The sequence below is a fragment of the Anolis sagrei genome, chromosome Y (assembly GCF_037176765.1).
Source record: "Anolis sagrei isolate rAnoSag1 chromosome Y, rAnoSag1.mat, whole genome shotgun sequence".
Taxonomy (NCBI): Eukaryota; Metazoa; Chordata; class Lepidosauria; order Squamata; family Dactyloidae; genus Anolis; species Anolis sagrei.
In genome coordinates this window covers 77,464,337-77,488,333 of record NC_090035.1, presented here as the reverse complement: position 1 = coordinate 77,488,333, position 23,997 = coordinate 77,464,337, and the positions used below count along the sequence as shown (strand labels likewise).

The 23,997-nt window shown below is 43.5% G+C and overlaps 1 protein-coding gene across 1 annotated transcript in view; it reads right to left on the bottom strand.

The window, feature by feature from the left end:
• The window catches only part of LOC137095513 (neuronal PAS domain-containing protein 3-like), a 92,073-nt gene extending 87,492 nt beyond the window's left edge, over positions 1-4,581 (bottom strand). Inside the window, exons 1-2 of the mRNA XM_067462267.1 lie at positions 4,419-4,581; positions 2,525-2,763 (exon numbers count right to left, since the gene is read on the bottom strand). Coding sequence (XP_067318368.1) covers positions 2,525-2,763; positions 4,419-4,510 — 331 coding nt within the window. The 5' untranslated portion in view covers positions 4,511-4,581. The remainder of the gene's footprint in view (positions 1-2,524; positions 2,764-4,418) is intronic.
• Between the last annotated feature and the right edge of the window lie 19,416 nt (positions 4,582-23,997).

Genomic DNA, 23,997 nt, shown 5'->3' with positions numbered 1-23,997 from the left:
TTGAGAACACAGAAGTGCTGAACCACTCTCACAACCACCATGTCAGACTACACAGAGAAGCCATTGAAATCCACAAGCATGTGGACAATTTCAACAGAAAGGAGGAAACCATGAAAATGAACAAAATCTGGCTACCAGTATTAAAAAAAACTCTACAATTACAACAGCAAAACAGCAGAGAAGAAACAACCAGGCACAGCTTAACACCTCTCAACAAAAGGTTCCCCCAGGCTCAGCCAGGCCTTCAAATGCTAATCAAGGTGGTCAGTTGAAACATTCCCACCTAGATCCAGCAGAGAAGAGCTCTTGGCCCCACCTCAGTCATTCCACAGATATATAAACCCATTGTCCTAGTTCCAACAGACCTCACTACCTCTGAGGATGCTTGCCATAGATGCAGGCGAAACGTCAGGAGAAAATGCCTCTAAAACATGGCCATATAGCCCAAAAAAACCCACAAGAACCTAGTGATTCCAGCCATGAAAGACTTCGACAATACTCTGCTGGCTGTTGTATTGGATCACACGTCGGACACTACCCAAGTGTCTAGAGTTGTTGCTGTTGTTATTATTATTATTATTATTATTATTATTATTATTATTATTATTATTAGAAACACAACAAGATGAGTCCACAGCAGACACTCTGCTGGCTGTTGTATTGGATCACACATCGGACACTTCCCAAGTGTCTAGAGTTATTATTATTATTATTATTATTATTATTATTATTATTATTTGAAAGACAACAAGATGAGTCCACAGCAGACACTAGGGAGGTATATCTATACTGTAGAATGGATGCAATTTGGCATTACTCGAAGTGTCATGGCTCTTTGCTACAGAGCCCTGGGAATTGTAGTTTGGCAAGATCCAAGGCAGATACAAGTTAAAGACCTTGTAAAAACAGGTTGGCGCATCTACACTATAGAATGAATGCAGTTTGGCAACACTTGGAGTGTCATGTCTCTTTGCTACAGAACCCTGGGAGTTGTAGTTTGGCAAGGCCCCAGGCAGATAAAAGTAAAGACCTTGTAAAAATAGGTAGGTTCATCTAGAGCGGATGCAGTTTGGCACCACTTGAAGTGTCATGGTTCCATGCTACAGAGCCTTGGGAGTTGTAGTTTGTCAAGGTCCCAGGCAGATAAAGCTCGAGACTTTGTAAAAATAGGTAGGTGTGTCTATACTGTAGAATGGATGCAGTTTGACACCATTTGAAGTGTCATGTTTCTTTGCTACAGAGCCCTGGGAGTTGTAGTTTGGCAAAGCCCCAGGCAGATAAAGCTCAAGGCTTTGTAAAAAATAGGTAGGTGTGTCTATACTGTAGAATGGATGCAGTTTGGCACCACTTGAAGTGTCATGGTTCCATGCTACAGAGCCCTGGGAGTTGTAGTCTGGCAAGGTCCCAGGCAGATAAAGCTCAAGGCTTTGTAAAAAATAAGTAGGTGTGTCTATACTGTAGAATGGATGCAGTTTGGCACCATTTGAAGTGTCATGTTTCTTTGCTACAGAGCCCTGGGAGTTGTAGTTTGGCAAGGTCCCAGGCAGATAAAGCTCAAGGCTTTGTAAAAATAGGTAGGTGTGTCTATACTGTAGAATGGATGCAGTTTGGCACCATTTGAAGTGTCATGTCTCTTTGCTACAGAGTCCTGGGAGTTGTAGTCTGGCAAGGTCCCAGGCAGATAAAGCTCAAGGCTTTGTAAAAAATAAGTAGGTGTGTCTATACTGTAGAATGGATGCAGTTTGGCACCATTTGAAGTGTCATGTTTCTTTGCTACAGAGCCCTGGGAGTTGTAGTTTGGCAAGGCCCCAGGCAGATAAAGCTCAAGACTTTGTAAAAATAGGTAGGTGTGTCTATACTGTAGAATGGATGCAGTTTGCCACCATTTGAAGTGTCATGTCTCTTTGCTACAGAGCCCTGGGAGTTGTAGTTTGGCAAGGCCCCAGGCAGATAAAGCTCAAGGCTTTGTAAAAAATAGGTAGGTGTGTCTATACTGTAGAATGGATGCAGTTTGGCACCATTTGAAGTGTCATGTCTCTTTGCTACAGAGTCCTGGGAGTTGTAGTTTGGCGAGGCCCCAGGCAGATAAAGCTCGAGACTTTGTAAAAATAGGTAGGTGTGTCTATACTGTAGAATGGATGCAGTTTGGCAACACTTGAAGTGTCATGGGAGTCGTAGTTTGGTGAGGCCTCAGGCAGATAAAGCTAAAGACCTTGTAAAAATAGGTTGGTGCATCTACACTGTAGAATGAATGCAGTTTGGCACCACTTTAACCACCATGGCTGAATGCCATGCAATCCTGGGAGTTGTAGTTTTACAAGCTCTTTAGTCATCCCTCCCGAGCTAAAGCTCCCACAGTGATTCACATTGTGTAGAAGATGCACCCTTTCCCTACTTCTCAGACTCTTTGTTTTGTTTCCAAATATGACACTAGTTGCCTTGAGTCCCATTGTCGGGAGATAAGGCATATTGTAAACAAACAAACAGGTAAACAATGGCGCCAAGGAGAACTCTAGATTCTTACCTTTGCCAGGTGGGGGAAGCCCTTCCGCCCGCAGGTTCCAAGGAGGGTCTCCGTGGCTGGCAAAGTCCCGCATCTTGAGGTAACTGATGGTGAGGCGGACGATGGAAGCCTTGTCCAGCTGGCTGGTGATGGCTCCGGGCAGCGGCAGCATCTTGGCTAACTCGTAGAACTCAAAGTTCTCCTTGCCCCGGCGGGAGCGAGCCGCGTTGCGGGACTTCTCCTTCCGCAGAGCCTGGAGGCTGGAGGAGAAGCAGAGAAGGTGCTTGAGGAGCAGAACTGAACCCCAAGGGAGTCCTCCTCGAGACCTTCTTCTCTGGAAGCTTTGAAGCAGAGGCTGGATGGCCATCTGTTGAGGGTGCTTTGATTGTGCTTTTCTTGCCTGGTAGAAGGGGTTGGACGAGATGGCCCTTGGGGTCTCCTCCAACTCTAGAATTCTATGGAGATGGTATCTGAGCACCTCCAAGTCTACTTTGAAGGGGGATGTAATGGGCAAAGGAGATAATGTTGGACTTGCAAAACCATTCAGGTCATAAAGATAAAATCATAAACTTGGATGAGTCCACAAGGATTATCCAGTCCAACCTTCTGTGTATATGTGTGTATGTATCTATATCATATACCTAGGCATCGACCCATCCACCTATCTACCTACCTATATACTCGTATGTATCATAGAATCCTAGAGCTGGAAGAGACCCCAAGGGCTATCCAGTCCAACCTTCTGTGTATCTCTTTTTATATATATCATAGTCTTATCCATCCATCCATTTATTCATCCGTCCATCCGTCCATCCATCCAACCAACCAACCATCAACCTACGTATCTATCCACCCAACTATATGTCTATCCATCCATCCATCTACATATCTATCCAACCATCCATACAATTATCCATCCATCCATGCATCTACCCATCCATCTATCTATTCATCTACCCATCTACCTAAATATCCATCCATCCATCCATTTATTCATCCGTCTGTCCATCCATCCATCCATCCATCCATCCATCCAACCATCCATCTACCTACCTATCCATCCACCCAACTATATGTCTATCCATCCATCCACCTATCTATCCATCCATCCATGTATCCATCCATCTATCTATCGAACCATCCATACATTTATCCATCCATCCATCCATCCATCCATCCATCTACCTATTCATCTACCCATCTACCTAAATATCTATCTATCTATCTATCTATCTATCTATCTATCTATCCATCCACTCACTGACCCACCCATCCTTCTTTCCATCCATTACCTATCTATTCATCTATCCATCTATCCATCCATCCACCCAGTCACTCACCCATCCACCTATCCTTCTTTCCATCCATCTTCCTATCTACCCATCTACACATCTATCTATTTATCTACCTATCCATCCATCCAGCTACCCACCCGCCCACCGCCCACCCATCTATCCTTCTTTCCTTCTATCTATCTATCTATCTATCTATCTATCTATCTATCTATTAATCAATCCATCCACCCATCCATCTATCCATCCACCCACTCACATATCCTTCTTTCCATCCATCTACCAATGTATCCTTCTATCTCTCTATTTCTTGATCTCCCTCTCTCTCTATCCACCTACCCACCCATCTATCCTTTCCATCCATCCATCTGCCTATCTATTTATTTATTTATCTATCTATCTATCTATCTATCTATCTATCTATCTATCTATCTATAAAGCCATCCATCTGTCTATATCTATCCATGTATCCACCCATATCAGGCTGTTATGAATTTTAGGAACTGAAGTCCAAAACACCTGGAGGACCCAAGTTGGCCCAGGCCTGTTCTCTAGCCTAAAATAATTAAAGATCTCTCTATCTATCTATCTATCTATCTATCTAGGATTCAGCCCCAACTTACCAGGGCACCGGCTGGTTCTTGACCAAGAGGCCCTGCAGAAAGTCCCACTCGACGCTGACGCATTTGACTTCGCTGCCGTAAAGAGCCGCCATCGTGATTCGGGAACCTTCCAATTGGGGAGCTCAGCGTCAGAGCATCTTGGAGACGTGGGTTTCCTCGAGGGAAAGCCACAACCTTGGGAAACAGAAAAGGAAGAGTTGTGGTCAGCAGGAGTCATTCCCATTTGCATTTTGTATTGAATGATTATTGTTTAACAACAACAACAACAACAACAACAACACTCTGCTTTTTTCCTCCCTCAGGATTGGGAATGCATCTTGCAGAGTGCATGCACACTACAACTCCCCAAATCCCATGGTATTGGACCTTGCCAGTTCAAGAGGTACCAAAGTGGATTAAGTCCACAGTGTAGACGCACCCCTTGGATTTAGCCAGGAATTCCCTCTTCTGTCCCACTATTAAAGACGCAGGAGACCTATTTTTGATTTCTCCAGGAGCCTAGTTGTGCATTTCACCTGGCAGCATGCTCTCATTTCATTAATTCGACAGTGTAAATCAGGAATGGGCAAACTTTGGCCCTCTATGTGTTTTGGACTCCAACTCCCACCATTCCTAACAGCCGGAATTGTAGGAGTTGAAGTCCAAAACACTCGGAGAGCTGGAATAGATGCAACCCATGAATGGCATAGGAACCCTCACCAGGTATTATTATTATTATTATTATTATTATTATTATTATTATTATGTTTATTTACACCCTGCTTTCTCCAGGTATTATTATTATTATCACTATGTTTATTTACAGCCTGGGAGTTGTAGTTCTGCAAGGTCTTGCCTGCCATAAAGCGCACCAAACTACAGCTCCCAGGATTCAATCACAATGAGCCGTGGCAATTCAAGTGGAATCAAACTGGATCAAATCCACAGTGTAGATGCACCCTTGGCTAGTGAGATGTTTGGGTCCCTCTTCCCTATGGAAACCCTATAGAAAGAGGCTCTTATTGCGTCCTCCAAGTCCTTCTCAAACCTCTTGGCACACTTTGCATTCGCCTCCTCTTTTGGCTCCCCATTTTCCCCGGTCAATTCGGCCTCTTGCTGAGCGACAATCAAGAGCAGCCAAGCGGAAAAGGAGGGCTGCGTGCCGAGCAAGAAATCCCAAGATCCGACTGCGGGAGTGAGAGACGGGCCCAAGGCAAGCGAACCTTAGAGAGTTACAAATCCCAAAATCATAGGGTTTATGGCTGCGTCTGTGCCTGATTTCCACTCCAATCAGGGATGATTAATATCGATCCTATCATTGATACAGAATTATAGAGTAGGAAGGGACCTCTAAAGGACATCCAGTCCATGCAGGAAGACACAATTAAAGCCCTCCTGACAGATGGACATCCGGAATGTGCTTAGAGAACCAAATTCTACCACATTCCCAGGTATTCCATATTTTACTAGATTTGGAAGGGATCCTCAAAGGCTATCCAGGCCAACCCCCTTCTGTCAGGCAGGAAGACACAATCAAAGCTTTCCCAACAGATGGCCATCCAGACTGTGTTTATATTCGGCCACCACATTTCCAGGTATGTCCCGACAGATGGACATCTGGATTGTGCTTAGGGAATAAAATTCCACCACATTCCCAGGTATTTCATTAGTTTTGTAATGACTGTATTCAAAGAAGATGCACAACAACAACAACAACCTTTCCATCTACTGTATTCAAAGAAGGTGCACAACAACAACCTTTCCATCTGTATTCAAAGAAGGTGCACAACAACAACAACCTTTCCATCTACTGTATTCAAAGAAGGTGCACAACAACAACAACCTTTTCATCTCCATTATTCAAAGAAGGTGCACAACAACAACAACAACCTTTCTATCTACTGTTTTCAAAGAAGGTGCACAACAACAACCTTTTCATCTCCATTATTCAAAGAAGGTGCACAACAACAATAATAACAACCTTTCCGTCTACTGTTTTCAAAGAAGGTACACAACAACAATAACAACAACAACCTTTCCATCTACTGTTTTCAAAGAAGGTGCACAGCAACAACAACAACCCTCCCATCTACTGTATTCAAAGAAGGTGCACAGCAACAATAATAACAACCTTTCCATCTACTTTATTCAAAGAAGGCGCACAAAAACAACCCAACAGCAACAACTTTTCCATCTACTGTATTCAAAGAAGGTGCACAACAACAACAACCCAACAACAACAACTTTTCCACCTACTGTATTCAAAGAAGGTGCACAACAACAACAACCCAACAACAACAACTTTTCCACCTACTGTATTCAAAGAAGGTGCACAACAACAACAACCCAACAACAACAACTTTTCCACCTACTGTATTCAAAGAAGGTGCACAACAACAACAACAACAACTTTTCCACCTACTGTATTCAAAGAAGGGGCACAACAACAACAATAACAACAACAATTATTACTACTACTACTACAACACTCCCATCTGCTGTATTCAAAGAAGGTGCACAGTAACGACAACAACAACAACAACCACCTTTCCAATAATAACAACCCTTCCATCTGTATTCAAATTCAGCAGAAACAGACCTAATTACTTCTCTATTGTCCCACTTTTCCAGTGGGTTTTAAAATGTCCCGGTTTCTCTCTCTTCCTCCAACTTTCCTCCTTGGTTCTCAGCTTACTATCATAGAATCATAGAATCAAAGAGTTGGAAGAGACCTCATGGGCCATCCAGTCCAACCCCATTCTGCCAAGAAGCAGGAATATTGCATTCAAAGCACCCCTAACAGATGGCCATTCAGCCTCTGTTCAAAAGCCTCCAAAGAAGGAACCTCCACCACACTCCGGGGCAGAGAGTTCCACTGCAGAGAGTCAGGAAGTTCTTCCTCATGTTCAGATGGAATCTCCTCTCTTGTAGTTTGAAGCCATTGTTTTGCGTCCTAGTCTCCAAGGAAGCAGAAAACAAGCTTGCTCCCTCCTCCCTGTGGCTTCCTCTCACATATTTATACATGGCTATCATATCCCCTCTCAGCCTTCTCTTCTTCAGGCTAAACATGCCCAGCTCCTTAAGCTGCTCCTCATAGGGCTTGTTCTCCAGACCTTTTATCATTTTAGTCGCTCTCCTCTGGACACATTCCAGCTTGTCAATATCTCTCTTGAACTGTGGTGCCCAGAATTGGACACAATATTCCAGGTGTGGTCTAACCAAAGCAGAATAGAGCATGGGGAGCATGACTTCCCTGGACCTAGACACTAGGCTCCTCTTGATGCAGGCCAAAATCCCATTGGCTTTTTTTGCCGCCACATCATATTGTTGGCTCGTGTTTAACTTGTTGTCCACGAGGACTCCAAGATCTTTTTCACATGTACTGCTCTCGAGCCAGGCATCCCCCATTCTGTATCTTTGCATTTCGTTTTTCCTGCCAAAGTGGAGTATCTTGCATTTGTCACTGTTGAACTTCATTTTGTTAGTTTTGGCCCATCTTTAAATTGCTGCAAACTGAAGTCATGGTCCAAAGCAGCTTGCTTTGGACATGAGGAGAGGAGAAAGAAGGATTTGCCTTATTCTTCCCAACGAGCCTGGGCAAAAGTAACCTGCTGCAGCCTCTCCAAGCGCCTTCCTTGTTGGGAAAGAGATGGCACGGAAAAGCACGCTGACAATGCCTCCGAAGCAGCAGAAAAGAAGCTGAGCTCCAAGCGAAGGGATCTTTCTAAAAAGCCGCTAATTGCAAGAAAATATTAACATAAACGAGGACACAAATTTAGCTCAATTACGGCCGACTCTCTTGCCGGAGTTATAATTAAAATCCACGGAGTTCTTTGTACAACTGCAGGGAGGGAGAGAAGGATCCGTCCGAAAATAAAATGGAAAATTGAAACTCCGATCACATATGTTTCTAAAGCGGAGACAATCGTTTTTGTTTTTTTCGGAGGTGCGGCACAAAAGAAGGCTTGCGTTCAAATGTTTGCAGTCAAGAGCTACACAAGTGCTTCGCCTCCAACTTTGGAAAAGTTTGGTTTCCTAACGAAAAATATGAGCCGGGATTCGCTGAGCCACGGCAGTTAAACAGGTATCAAAGTGGATTAATTCCACAGTATAGATCAGGCATGGGCAAACTTTGGCCCTCCAGGTGTTTTGGACTACAACTCCCACAATTCCTAACAGCCTACCGGCTGTTAGGAATTGTGGGAGTTGTAGTCCAAAACACCTGGAGGGCCAAAGTTTGCCCATGCCTGGTATAGATGCACCAAGGCGACCTACAGAAAGTCCCTCTTATACAGAACTATTAAAACTACAAGAGCCCAATCCATAGTTTAATTGACAACCCAATTTCAGTCTTCTAGCAATGGTGGGCATGACCAAAAGACCCTTTTCTACTCAACTATTAAAGGTACAGGAGTCTGATCCTGCAATTTAATTGGCAACCTCGTTCCAATTCTCCAGAGATGGTGGGCACAACCGAAAGACCATCTTCTACACAACTATTAAAGGTACACAAGCCTCATCTTGCAATTCAATTGGTAACCTCATTCCAATTCCCTGGAGATGGTGGGCACAAACAAAAGACTCTCTTGTACACAACTATTGAAGGTACAGGAGCCTCATCCTGCAGTTCAATTGGTAACCTCGTTCAAATTCTCCAGAGATATTGGGCACAACTGAAAGACCCTCTTCTACACAACTATTTAAGGTACAAGAGTTTTGTCCTGCAATTCAATTGGCAACCTCGTTCAAATTCTCCAGAGATATTGGGCACAACTGAAAGACCCTCTTCTACACAACTATTTAAGGTACAAGAGTTTTGTCCTGCAATTCAATTGGCAACCTCGTTCAAATTCTCCAGAGATATTGGGCACAACTCAAAGACCCTCTTGTACACAACTATTGAAGGTACAAGAGTCTCATCCTGCAGTTCAATTGGTAACCTCGTTCCAATTCTCCAGAGATATTGGGCACAACTGAAAGACCCTCTTGTACACAACTATTAAAGGTACAAGAGTCTCATCCTGCAGTTCAATTGGCAACTTTGTTCCAATTCTCCGGAGATAGTGGGCACAACCGAAAGACCCTCTTCTACTGTCAACCAAAGCAGTTGCTCTACTCCGAACTCAAGAACAGAAAACAGAATGTTGGTGGGCAGGAAAAGAGATTGAAAGATGGGCTCAAAGCCAACCTTAAAAACTCTGGCATAGACACTGAGAACTGGGAAGCCCTGGCCCTTGAGCGCTCCAGTTGGACGTCAGCTGTGACCAATAGTGCTGTGGAGTTTGAAGAGGCACGAATAGAGGGCGAAAGAGAGAAACGTGCCAAGAGGAAGGCGCGTCAAGCCAACCCCGACTGGGACCGCCTTCAACCTGGAAACCGATGCCCTCGTTGCGGGAGAAGATGAAGATTAAGAATTGGGCTTCACAGTCACCTACCGACCCTCTTGCACACTGATTCTGGAAGACTATCCTGCTTGGATAACAAGGGATCTAAATGAATGAATGAATGAATGAATGAATGATACAATGATTAAAGGTACAGGAGCCTCGTCCTACAATTCAATTGGCAACCTCATCCCAGGTCTCCAGACATGGTGGGCACAACTGAAAGACCCTCTTCTACACCATTGTTAAAGATACAAGAGACTTGTCCGTGACCGGATCTCTCTCCATGAACCAGCCCAAGCTCTTAAATCGTCAGGGGAGGCTCTCCTTTCGTCCTTGCCATTATCACAGGCTCATCCTGTAAGCACAAGGAAGAGAGCCTTCTCCTCTGTGGCCCCCCGACTCTGGAACTCATTGCCCAGTGAGATTAGGAAGAAATTTTCAAGAGGGATCTCAAAACCTAGTTTTTCCGATGCACTTTTGGAGAGTAGCCATATTATCATACACAGTTGCTCCCCCTCAACCGTTTTTGTCCCCAGAGTATATTTCCCCACCTGTATGAAGGTCTATTTTATGACCCCGTTCCTTTATGACTTTCTCCCCTACAAACAATCTGCTCCATCCCTATCTCATCCTGATTTTAGTATTTTTAGTATCTTACTGTTTATCTTGTACATGCGGCCCGGCGCCCGCTCATTGTTATGTTATGTTATGTTATTTTATTGTGTATGATTTTGCTTTATCATTTTTGTACTCATATGTTGTATGTATTTTATGTGTCATTATTGTGTTCTGGTTTTACTTTATTGTAATATGCTGTTGGGCTTGGCCTCATGTAAGCCGCCCCGAGTCCCCATTGGGGAGATGGTGGCGGGGTATAAAATAAAGATTATTATTATTATTATTATTATTATTATTATTATTATTATCCTACAATTCAATTGACAACCCCAATTGAATAGCAGTTCCAGTTCTCTGGAGATGATAGTCACGACCGAAAGACCCTCTTCTACGCAATTATTGAAGGTACAAGAGCCTCATCCTGCAAGTCAATTGGCAACAACATTCCAGTCCTTTGGAGACAGGAATATACCAATGCCAAAGGCAGCCTAGTTTGGCACAGCAGGCCGTTCCAGAGTTTGGCACAACAGGCAGTTCCAAGCATCCATCTTACAAATGACTCCTAGTTACAACCAGTGAGACAACAGGAAGTGTCTCTCGGAAGGGAAATTCACTTTGGGAAGAGTTATTACCATGGGGAAAAGGTGTCTCTGCTGAAGCTTTATCCCCAATCCTTGTTTCCACAACAAGCCACATTTTGCAAAATTGCAAAGACAGAAAGTGAGATGGAATCTTCTGAACAGAGACACAGACAGCGAAGGGAACCCCACAAGGGCATTCACCCTTCCTATGCTATCCAAAGCATGTGTGCATGTATGTATATTTATATATACAGTTGGACTTTAAAAATGTTCCTGTTCCGACGTATAAACAAATTGAACTTACGAACAAACCTACAGAACTGATCTTGTTTGTAACTTGGAGACTGGCTGTAAACAGAACCATCCAATGTGATTCCACAAAGCAAAGGAGACAATGTAAATATTGTCTGCGGTGGAGGGTAACTTTATATATATATATATGTATCTATGATGAAGAGGCAATAATAAATCACCCCGGCTTCTTCAAACACAAGGCGCAAGCATCCCTCTGTTTCAGCGTGGCACGTCCGGCTCCGCTGCCTCTTTCCCCGCATCCAACGGGCGAGCGCCCACGCATACCGATCCGGAGGCACGCACAACTGCACTCGCACCCTCTCGCCCATACCAATACGGAGCCCACACCTCTCGCGCATATAAAATGGAGATCATCAATAGACGGGACGCCTCACGCATACCAATGGATCCCCTTTTCTGACAAGAGCGGCCGGGCGAGCGAGGGAGTGAGCGAACACCTTGGAAGGGTGTCCAAAGGGTGGGGCAAAGCAAGGACACGTCCGAGCCACAAAGGGAGCCAAAACAAGGGGGGAAACGGAACACCAAAAGGGCACCAAAAGTGTCACCGAAAGCCTTGGAAAGGCGCATTCCTCTCTAGTTGGAAGGCAAGACAGCTGCAAAAAGAGAGAGAGAGGAAACATACAATTCAGAACTCTGAAATATCAGTAGAAGTGGGAAAGTCGTGCCACTCTTCCAAAAGAACAGGACGAAGAAGGCAGGAGAAGATGGGCACCACCGCAGTTCAATTGGCAAGCCTTGGCACCAGGGTGTTTCATTGCACCAAAGACTCAGAGAGAATTGCAAATTGCAAAAGAGGGCTGGAGAAAAGCCTTCCAAGGCTTCCAAAACAGCCATATCACATCCCCAGGAGCCAAAAGTCCTGGTTCTATGGCCTCAGAGTTTCCAAGTGCATCTACACCAGTGGTTCCCAACCTGTGGGCCGTGGACCACCAGTGGTCCGCAAGAACTAAAATATCATCAATGTATTCTCGAAGGATACAGAATGGGGGACAATGCCTGGCTCAAGAGCAGTACGTTCTTGACAGATTAGAGAGATGACTGGCCAAAACTAACAAAATGAAGTTCAACAGGGACAAATGCAAGATACTCCACTTAGGCAGAAAAAACAAAATGCAAATCATAGAATCAAAGAGTTGGAAGAGACCTCATGGGCCATCCAGTCCAACCCCATTCTGCCAAGAAGCAGGAATATTGCATTCAAATCACTCCTGACAGATGGCCATCCAGCCTCTGTTTAAAAGCTTCCAAAGAAGGAGCCTCCACCACACTCCGGGGCAGAGAGTTCCACTGCTGAACAGCTCTCACAGTCAGGAAGTTCTTCCTCATGTTCAGATGGAATCTTCTCTCTTGTAGTTTGAAGCCATTGTTCCATTGCGTCCTAGTCTCCAAGGAAGCAGAAAACAAGCTTGCTCCCTCCTCCTCCCTGTGGCTTCCTCTCACATATTAGAGAGATGTTTGGCCAAAACTAACAAAATGAAGTTCAACAGGGACAAATGCAAGATACTCCACTTAGGCAGAAGAAACAAAATGCAAAGATACAGACGATGCCTGGCTCAAGAGCAGGATGTGTGAAAAATATCTTGGATTCCTCGTGGACAACAAGTTAAATATGAGCCAACAATGTGATGTAGCGGCAAAAAAAGCCAATGGGATTTTGGCCTGCATCAATAAGAGCCTAGTGTCTAGATCTAGGGAAGTCATGCTCCCTGTGCTCTATTCCGCTTTGGTCAGACCCCACCTGGAATATTGTGTCCAATTCTGGGCACCACAATTCAAGAGAGATATTGACAAGCTGGAATGTGTCCAGAGGAGAGCGACTAAAATGATAAAGGGTCTGGAGAACAAGCCCTATGAGGAGCGGCTTAAGGAGCTGGGCATGTTTAGCCTGAAGAAGGGAAGGCTGAGAGGAGATATGATAGCCATGTATAAATATGTGAGAGGAAGCCACAGGAAGGAGGGAGCAAGCTTGTTTTCGGCTTCCTTGGAGACTAGGACGCAAGGGAACAATGGCTTCAAACTACAAGAGAGAAGATTCCATCTGAACATGAGGAAGAACTTCCTGACTGTGAGAGCCGTTCAGCAGTGGAACTCTCTGCCCCAAATAACCAAACCAAAAACTGATTTGTAATTCTTTTGGTACATGTCCCTTCAAGGCATGCGGGCTCTGTGTGGGAAGTTTGGCCCAATTCTATCATTGGCGGGATTCAAAATACTCTTTGATTGTAGTAAAGGTAAAGCTTTTCCCTTGACATTAAGTCCAGTTGTGTCCAACTCTGGGGGTCGGTGCTCATCTCCATTTCTAAGCCGAAGAGCCGGTGTTGTCCATAGGTACCTCCAAGGTCATGTGGCTGGCATGACTGCATGGAGTGCTGTTACCTTCCCGCCGGAGCGGTACCTATTGATCTACTCACATAGGCATGTTTTCAAACTGCTAGGTTGGCAGAAGCTGGGGCTGACAGCGGAAGCTCACGCCGCTGCCCGAATTCGAACCTGCGATGTTTCAGTTAACAAGCTTAGCAGCTCAGTGGTTTAACCCACCACACCACCGGTGCCTCTTTCATTGTAGGTGAACTATAAATCCCAGTAACTGCAACTCCCAAATGTCAAGGTCTATTTCCCCCAAACTCCATCTGTTTTCATATTTGAACATATGGAATATTCGTGCCAAGTTTGGTCCAGATCTATCATTGTTTGAGTCCACAGTGCTCTCTGGATGTAGGTGAACTACAACTCCCAAATTCAAGGTCATGTCCACCAAACCCTTCTAGTGTTTTCTGTTGGTCATGGGAGTCCAGTATGTCAAGTTTGGTTCAATCCCATTGTTGGTGGAGCTCAGAATGCTCTTTGATTGTAGGTGAACTATAAATCCCAGCAACCACAACTCCCAAATGTCAAGGTCTATTTTCCCCAAACTCCACCAGTGTTCACAATTGGGCATGTTGAGTATCTGTGCCAAGTTGAGTCCAGATACATCATTGTTTGAGTCCACAGTGCTCTTTGGATGTAGGTGAACTACAACTCCAAAACTCAAGGTCAATGCCCACCAAACCCTTCCAGTATTTTCTGTTGGTCAGGGGAGTTCTGTGTGCCAAGTTTTGTTCGATTCCATTGCTGGTGGAGTTCAGGATGCTCTTTGATTGTAGGTGAACTATAAATCCCAGCAACTACAACTACCAAATGACAAAATCTGGTGAGGTGTATCAGGTATTTGTGCCCAATTTGGTCCAGGGAAAATGCATCCTAAATATCAGATATTTACATTACGATTCCTAACAGGAGCAAAATATCAGTTGTGAATTAGCAACGAAAATAATGTTATGCTTGGGGGTCACCACAAAAGGAGGAACTGGATTAAGGGGTCTCCGGATTAGGAAGGTTGAGAAACACTGGTCTAAAGTAACTTGTGATGTTTTGGACTTATGTTGATTGGGGATTTTGGGAGCCGTAGTCCAAAAACAAGACTGGGATAATTTTACCTTCGCAGCCTATTGAAAGAGAACTTTCCACACCTGTTTTTGCAAATCAATATTGCAAAAGAAGAGTGGGAAAATACATCGATCGTAAGATCATAAGACAGAGCTATCCAGCTGCAGCCTTCCAGATATATTTAAGGACTACAACTCCCATACATTTTGGGCAGCAAAGCCAATGGCGAAGGGATGCTGGGAAGTGCAACACAACCCCATCTTAGGGAAAGAAAGTAGATGGGAAAGGTTATCCTTGGACGACGAAGGAAGCCACCGTAATGACCACATAACCTGGAAGCAGGCACGGAAGCCGTCGAAACGGTTAAAGATTTCCTATATCTGGGCTCGGTCATTAATCAAAATGAAGACAGCGGTCAAGAAGAAGAAGAAGGGAAGGATTTGCAAGGGCAGGAGCGGAGACAAGATCGGCCAGTGCAAAGATATATCCTTGAATAGCAAAGTCAGGCTTGTCTGCACCATCACCGTTCCAGTTTCCAGGAGAAAGCTGATGGGAATGTAGAACAGCAACACTTGGGAAACATACTTGCAAACCAAGTCTCTTTCAATACTGTCAGTAATGCAAACTGGATTGTCTGAAAATCTAAATCCAGCCATCTATCCATCCATCCATGTACGTACCTACCATCCATCCATTTACCTATCCACCTATCTATCCATCTATCTACCTATCCATTTATCTATCCATCCATCTACCTATCCATCTATCTCTCCATCTACCTATCCACCTATCTATCCATCCATCCACCTATCCATTTATCCATCTAACTACCTATCAATCTAACGGTCTACCTATAAATCAATCAATCCATCCATCTACCTATCCACCTATCTACCTATCCATCCATCTATCTATCTATCCATCTATCCATCCATTCATCCATCAATGTACATACTTATCCATCTATCCATCCATCTACCTATCCAATTATCTATCAGTCTATCTACCTATCCATCTATCTCTTCATCTACTTATCCATCTATCTATCTATCCATCCATCCATCTATCTACCTATCTATCTATCTATCTATCTATCTATCTATCTATCCATCCATCCATCAATCCATCCATCCATCCATCTACCTATCCACCTATCCATCCATTCATCCATCCATGTACGTACTTATCCATCTATCCATCCATCTACCTATCCAATTATCTATCAATCTATCTACCTACCTACCTATCCATCTATCTCTCAAACTACTTATCCATCTATCTATCCATCTATCTACCACAATCTAACTATCTGCCTATCTATCTATCTATCTATCAATCTATCTATCCATCCATCTATCCATCCATCCATTGATGTACGTACCTATCCATCTATCCATCTATCTACCTCTCCATCTACCTATCCACCTATCTGTCCATCTATCTACCTATCAATGTAACGATCTACCTATCCATCTATCAATCCATCCATCCATGTACGTACCTATCCATCTATCCATCTATTTACCTATCCATCTCTCCATCTACCTATCCATCTATCTCTCCATCTACCTATCCATCCATCAATCCATCTATCTACCTATCAATTTAACCATCTACCTACCTATCAATCAATCTATCCATCCATCCATCCATCCATCCATCCATCCATCCATCCATCCATCCATGTATGTACCTATCCATCTATCCATCTATCTACCTATCCATCTCTCTATCCATCCATCTATCTAACTATCAATATAATTATCTATCCATCCATCCATCCATCCATGTTATGTACCTATCCATCTATCCATCCGTCTACCTATCCACATATCTATCCATCTATCTTTTATCCATCTATCCATCTACCTATCAATCTAATGATCTACCTATCCATCTAACAATCCATCCATCCATCCATGTATGTACCTACCATTTATCCATCCCTCTACCTATCCACCTATCTATCTATCTATCTATCCATCTATCTACCAATCAATCTAACAATCTATCTATCCAAATATCAATCCATCCATCTATCCATCCATCCATGTATGTACCTACCATCTATCCATCCATCTACCTATCCGCTTAAGCGGCTGAGGGGGAAAAGGAAGGGGCCTGAGGCTGTTAGGAATGGTGGGAGTTGGAGTCCAAAACACCTGGAGGGTCCATGTTTGCCCATACCTGGACTACACACTGAGCACACAACACAGGTTCAAACTGGATTATCTGACAATCTAAATCCAGCCTCGGTCCATTGTGGTGTACTGGATGATGGGCTTCACAACTGAAGGCTTTCAATACGATTTTAGCTCTGGAAAGGGTCATTTGAACTGGTAAACAGGAAGGAATTTGAGCACACCGAGACCCCTATAATCCAGATTATCAGAACAGATAATCCACATAATCCCAACAGGAGCCCCCGGGGGCGCAATGGGTTAATCCCTTGTGCCGGCAGGACTGAAGACCGACAGGTTGGAGGTTTGAATCTAGGGAGAGTGTGGATGAGCTCCTTCTGTCAGCTCCAGCTCCACATGCGGGGACATGAGAGAACCCTCCCACAAGGATTGTAAGACATCAAAACATCCAGGTGTCCCCTGGACAACGTCATTGCAGATGGACAATTTTCTCACACCAGAAGGGACTTGCAGTTTCTCAAGTCACTCCAGGTCTGAAAAAAAATGGACCTTGAGGCAGAGAGTTCCACTGTTGAACATCTCATCTTACAGTCAGGAAGTTCTTCCAAAAGTTCAAGTGGAATCTCCTTTCCGGTCATTTGAACCCATGTCTCCACTGACATGTTTAAAAAATGGACTCTGAGGCAGAGAGTTCCACTGTTGAACAGCTCTTCTTACAGCCGGGAAGTTCTTCCAAATGTTCAAGTGGAATCTCCTTTTTGGTCATTTGAACCCATCTCTCTCTCTCTCTCTCTCTCTCTCTCTCTCTCTCTCTATATATATATATATATATATATATATAATATTGGACTCTGAGGCAGAGAGTTCCACTGTTGAACAGCTCTTTTTACAGTCAGGAAGTTCTTCCAAATGTTCAAGTGGAATCTCCTTTCCGGTCATTTGAACCCATGTCTCTATTGATATGCTAAAAAAAAATCAGACTCTGAGGCAGAGAGTTCCACTGTTGAACAGCTCTTCTGAATGTTCAAGTGGAATCTCCTTTCTGGTCATTAGAACCCATGTCTCCATTGATATGTTTTTTAAAAATGGACTCTGAGGCGGAGAGTTCCACTGTTGAACAGCTCTTCTTACAGTCGGGAAGTTCGTCAGGAAGTTCAAGTGGAATCTCCTTTCCAGTCATTTGAACCCATGTCTCTATTGATATGTAAAAAAAAATGGACTATGAGGCAGAGAGTTCCACTGTTGAACAGCTCTTTTTACAGTCAGGAAGTTCAAGTAGAATCTACTTTCCGCTCATTTGAACCATGTCTCCATTGATATGTTTAAAAAAGGACTCTGAAGCAGAGAGTTCCACTGTTAAACAGCTCTTCTGAATTTTCAAGTGGAATCTCCTTTCCGGTCATTTGAACCCATGTCTCCATTGATATGTTTTTAAAAAATGGACTCTGAGGCAGAGAGTTCCACTGCTGAACAGCTGTTCTTAGAGTCAGGAAGTGGAATCTCCTTTCCGGTCATTAGAACCTATGTCTCCATTGATTAAAAAATGGACTCTGAGGCAGAGAGTTCCACTGTTGAACAGTTCTTCCGAATGTTCAAGTGGAATCACCTTTCCGGTCACTTGAACCCATGTCTCCATTGATATGTTTTTAAAAACCAGACTCTGACGCAGAGAGTTCCACCGTTGAACAGCTCTTCTTACAGTCAGGAAGTTCTTCCGAATGTTCAAATGGAATCTCCTTTCCGGTCATTTGAACCCATGTCTCCATTGAGTCCTAGTTTCCAAAACAAATAGTTTCTGAAGGGCAAAAGGAGGGCTGTTGCCCAAATAGGAGAGGGAAATCAAGTGGGCCCTTGGCTGTGCCGTATGCGGACGTGTGCGCGTGCCTCGTGCCTTGGAGTCCTGGCTCAGGATGCAAAAGGTGGACCAGAATTAGAATAAGACGCCGGCGCCTGGGAAGAAGCGGATTGAAATTCAGGAAGGCTCCTGCGATGATAAACCGGTCGGTCTCAGAGGGGCGGCGAGATTCTCCCCGCTTCACCTACACATCCCTTTTCTTGCGCCCAGATGAAGGCAATCCAAGGCAGGGCCCAGGGGGCAGGTGCTCTGGACTTGAAGGGACTTGAGTTCCCACAATCCCCGGCTCAAGAAAACTCTAGTTCAGTGGTTCTCAACCTTCCTAATGCCTTCATGTTGTGGTGACCCCCAACCATAACATTATTTTCGTTGCTACTTCCATCACTGTCATTTTGCTACTGTTATGAATCGTAATGTAAATATCTGATATGCAGGATGTATTTTCATGCACTGTACCACATTTGGCACAAATACCCGATACACACAAATTTGAATACTGGTGGGGTTGATTTTGTCATTTTGGAATTGTAGTTGTGGGATTTATAGTTCACCTACAATCAAAGAGCATTATGAACTCCACCAACGATGGAATTGAACCAAACTTGGCACACTGAACTCCCATGACTAACAACAGAAGGGTTTGGAGGGTATTGACCTTGAGTTTTGGAGTTGTAGTTCACCTACATCCAGAGAGCACTGTGGACTCAAACAATAATGGATCTGGACCAAACTTGGCATGAATACTCAACATGCCCAAATGTGATCACTGGTGGAGTTTGGGGGAAATCAGACCTTGACATTTGGGAATTGTAGTTGCTGGGATTTATAGTTCACCTACAATCAGAGAACATTCTGAACTCCACCAACGATGGAATTGAATCAAACATGGCACATAAAAACTCCCATGACCAAGAGAAAATACTGGATGGATTTGACCTTGAGTTTTGGAGTTGTAGTTCACCTACGTCCAGAGAGCATTGTGGACACAAACAATGATGGATCTGGACCAAACTTGGCATGAATACTCAATATGCCCAAATGTGAACACTGGTGGAGTTTGAGAAAAATAGACCTTTACATTTGGGAGTTGTAGTTGCTGGGATTTATAGTTCACCTACAATCAAAGTGCATTTTGAACTCCACCAATGATGGAATTGAATCAAACTTGGCACACAGAACTCCCCTGACCAACAAAAAATATTGGAAGGGTTTGATGGACATTGACCTTGAGTTTGGGAGTTGTAGTTCACTTACATACAGAGAGCACTATGGACTCAAACAATAATGGATCTGGACCAAACTCTACACGAATACTCAATATGCCCAAATGTGAACAACACTGGTGGAGTTTGAGGGAAATAGACCTTGACATTTGGGAGTTGTAGTCGCTGGGATTTATAGTTCACCTACAATCAAAGAGCATTCTGAACTCCACCAATGTTAGAATTGGGCCAAACTTCCAACACAAAACCCGCATGACCAACAGCAAATAATGTGTTTTCTTGACGTTTTTAGTGACCCCCCTGACACCCCATTGTGACCCTCCCAGGGGTCCTGAACCCCAGATTGAGAAACACTGCTTTAGAGACCCCCACACTTCTCCCCTCCAATTTCCCCAACCTTCCTGTTCCTAGTACAAACCCCACTCCTTTAAGGCACCCCCAAAAATTCAAGGGAACCCCCAAATCAAGGCTCCCCATCCCCTCATTCCAGGGAGTCTTTCAACTTCATCTGCCCCCCATTTTTCCTAAACCCCCCCATTTCTTAGCAAAGATGCACATTTCCCTCTTCCAAGACACCCCTAAAGGGGGACCCCACAATTCCGACAACACAACCAATCCCATAAATTCCCCCAACACTTCCTCCAAGACACCCCTAAAGGGGACCCCACAATTCCGGCAACACAACCGATCCCATAAATTCCCCAACTTTTCCCAACACTTCCTAAAAGACGCCCAAACTCTTCTACAAGATACCCCCAAAAACAAACTTACAAGGGAACCCCCAAATCTACCTCAAGGCTCCCAATCTCCTCCCTTCATTGAGCAGTAGGGCCACAGCCAATCTGCAATCCAAGCAGCCCCCCAAAAAACCCCAGAAGAACCCCAATCTCCCCTCCTCCAAGGTCCCCATCAAACCCAAAAGAACCCCAACTCTGGCTGGATTCACACTGCCAAATAATCCCTTTCAAAGAGGACCATCTGGACTTCATAGAGTAGTGTAGAAGGTGCCACAATCTCAAGGCAGGCCCATGTAAAATCCAGATTATCTGATTTGAACTGGATTATATGGCAGTGTGGACTCAGGGTCCTTCCACACAGTCATATAACTCAGAATTATCAAGGCAGATAAGGGAAGAGGAAGAGAAGGAAGGAAGGAGAGGAAAAAAAGGAAAGGAAAGAGGGAAGGAAGGAAGGAGAGAAAGAGGAAGGGGGAAAAAAGGGGGGAAAGAAATGGAAGAGAAGGAAGGAAGGAGAGAAGGAAAGAAAAAAAGGGAGGGAGGGAAGGAAAGAGGGAGGGAAGATTGGCCACAGCAACGTATGGCGGGTACAGCTAGTAATATTTAAAAAGCAACCCCTCCCTTCTTTAATGCTTGGCATTGCAAAGGTAAAGTGTCTTTTCCTCTAAAGCCTGGCACGGGAAGAGTTGAGCATCCCTTCCTTTTTGTTAGAGTAAGGAAGAAAGATGCCGGACCCTTTCCATGCTAGGAATTAGGAGATCTCCGACCATTTCCATGCTAAACATCCAAAAAGGATGCGCCTCCTTTGGCTCACTCCTCTCTTCCTCTCCAACCAATCGATCATGGCTTGGAAGAGCCTCCGATCATCAATTATCGGTGCAATCGCTTCCTGTGTAGCCAGATAATTGCTATGATTAATTATTCATGCAGCAAAGGCTGGCGATGAGGTGAAAATGAACAGCCAAACAGACCTAAGACCAGACAGGTGAAGAAGGGAAGATGCATTTGGAGGCAAAGATATGCCAGGTACATCATCATCATCATCATCATCATGTTTATTTATACTCGCTTTTTCCCTCCACAAGGCTAGATGACCATCTGTCGGGAGGGCTTTGATGGTGTCTTCCTGCCTGGCAGAATGAAGTTGGATTAGATAACCTTTGGGGATCCCTTACAAATCTAGTGGAGTCCAATGGGTTCTTCTTTTCTGGAGGTTTTTTAACAGAGGCTGGATGGCCATCTGTTGGGAGGGCTTTGATTGTGACTTTCTGCCTGGCAGAATGAGGTTGAATTAGATGACCTTTGAGAATCACTTCCAAATCTAGAGGAATATAGTCTGCCTTGGAGTCCAATGGGTTCTTCTTTTTCTGGGGGTTTTTTAAACAGAGGCTGGATGGCCATCTGTCAGGAGGGCTTTGATTGTGTCTTTCTGCCTGGCAGAATGAGGTTGGATTAGATGACTGCCAAATCTAGTGGAATGTAGTCTGCCTTGGAGTCCAATGGGTTCTTCTTTTCTGGAAGCTTTTAAACATAGGCTGGATGGCCATCTGTCGGGAGGGCTTTGATTGTGACCTCTCTCAATCATATCTATCTATCTATCTATCTATCTATCTATCCTTCTCTCTCTCTCTCAATCATATCTATCTTTCTATCTATCTATTCCCTCTCAATCATATCTATTTTTCTATTCTCTCTCTCAACCATATTTATCTAACCTCTCTCTCAATAATATCTACAGTATCTATCTATCTATCTATTCTCTCTCTTTCAATCATTATCAATTATTCTCTCTCTTTCAATCATATCTATCTATCCAGTCTCTCTCTCGATAATATCCATCCATCCATATCTCCATCTATTCTCTCTTTCAGTCATATCAATCTATCTATTCTCTCTCTTTCAATCATATCTACCTATCTATTCTCTCTCAACCCTATCTATCTATCTATCTATCTATCTAATCTCTCTCAACATATATCAGTTCGCTCTCTCAATCATATTTATATATTCTCTCTTTTTCAATCATATCAATCAATCAATCAATCTATTCTCTCTTTTAATCATAGCTATCTATCTATCTATCTATCTATCTATCTATTATTTCTCTCAACCATATCTATCTATTCTCTCCCTATCAAATCTATCTATCTGTTATCTCTCTCAACCATATCTATCTATTTATCTATCTATTCTCAATCATTATCTATCTATCTATCTATCTATCTATCTATCTATCTATCCGGTCTCTCTCTCGATAATATCCATCCATCTATATATCTATTCTCTCTTTCAGTCATATCAATCTATTTTCTCTCTTTCAATCATATCTACCTGTCTATTTATTCCCTCTCAATCCTATCTATCTATCTATCTATCTATCTATCTATCTATCCATCTACTCTCAATATATATCTGTTCTCTCTCTCAATCCTATCTATTTATATATTCTCTCTTTCAATCATGTCTGTCTATCTATCTATCTATCTATCTATCTATTTTTTCTCTATATATACCCGGTCTCTCTCTCAAACCTATCTATTCATATATTCTCTCTCTTTCAATCATATCAATCGATCAATCAATCAATTCTTTCTCTTTCAATCCTATCTATCTATCTATCTATCTATCTATCTATTCTCTCCCAATCAAATCTTTCTATCTATTCTATTCTCTCTCTCAACCATATCTATCTATCTATCTATCTATCTATCTATCTATCTATCTATCTATTCTCTCTCTCTATAAATCCGTTCTCTCTCTCAATCAGATCTATTTATATATTCTCTCTCTTTTTCAATCATATCAATCAACTAATCAATCTATTCTCTCTCTTTCAATCATATCTATCTATCTATCTATCTATCTATCTATCCATCATCTATCTCTTAATCGTATCTATTTATCCTCTCTCTTTCAACCATATCTATCTATCTATCTATCTATCTATCTATCTATCTATCTATGTATCGATTATTCTCTCTCTCTCTCTCTCTCAATCATAAGAGCTATGCAGTCCAAACCTTTGCCATGTGGGAAAACACAACCAAAGCCCTCCTGACAGATGGCCATCCCCATCCACCCCTAATTGCCCTCATCAAGATGCAGGTCCTCAAGTGTGTCTTATTATCTCTCCCCTCCCCTCTCTTTTCTCGACGGCACGTCTTCCGCCTCGGAACCGCCGCAGACGATCTCCTTGCCGATTCTCGGCACAACCCGACCGTCCGCATGACTCATGCGCTGCACATCTGGCCCTATAGAGTGGGGCCTCTCTTTTTTTGGTTAATACATTGCATTTCCAACCTCTGCGCATGCATTAT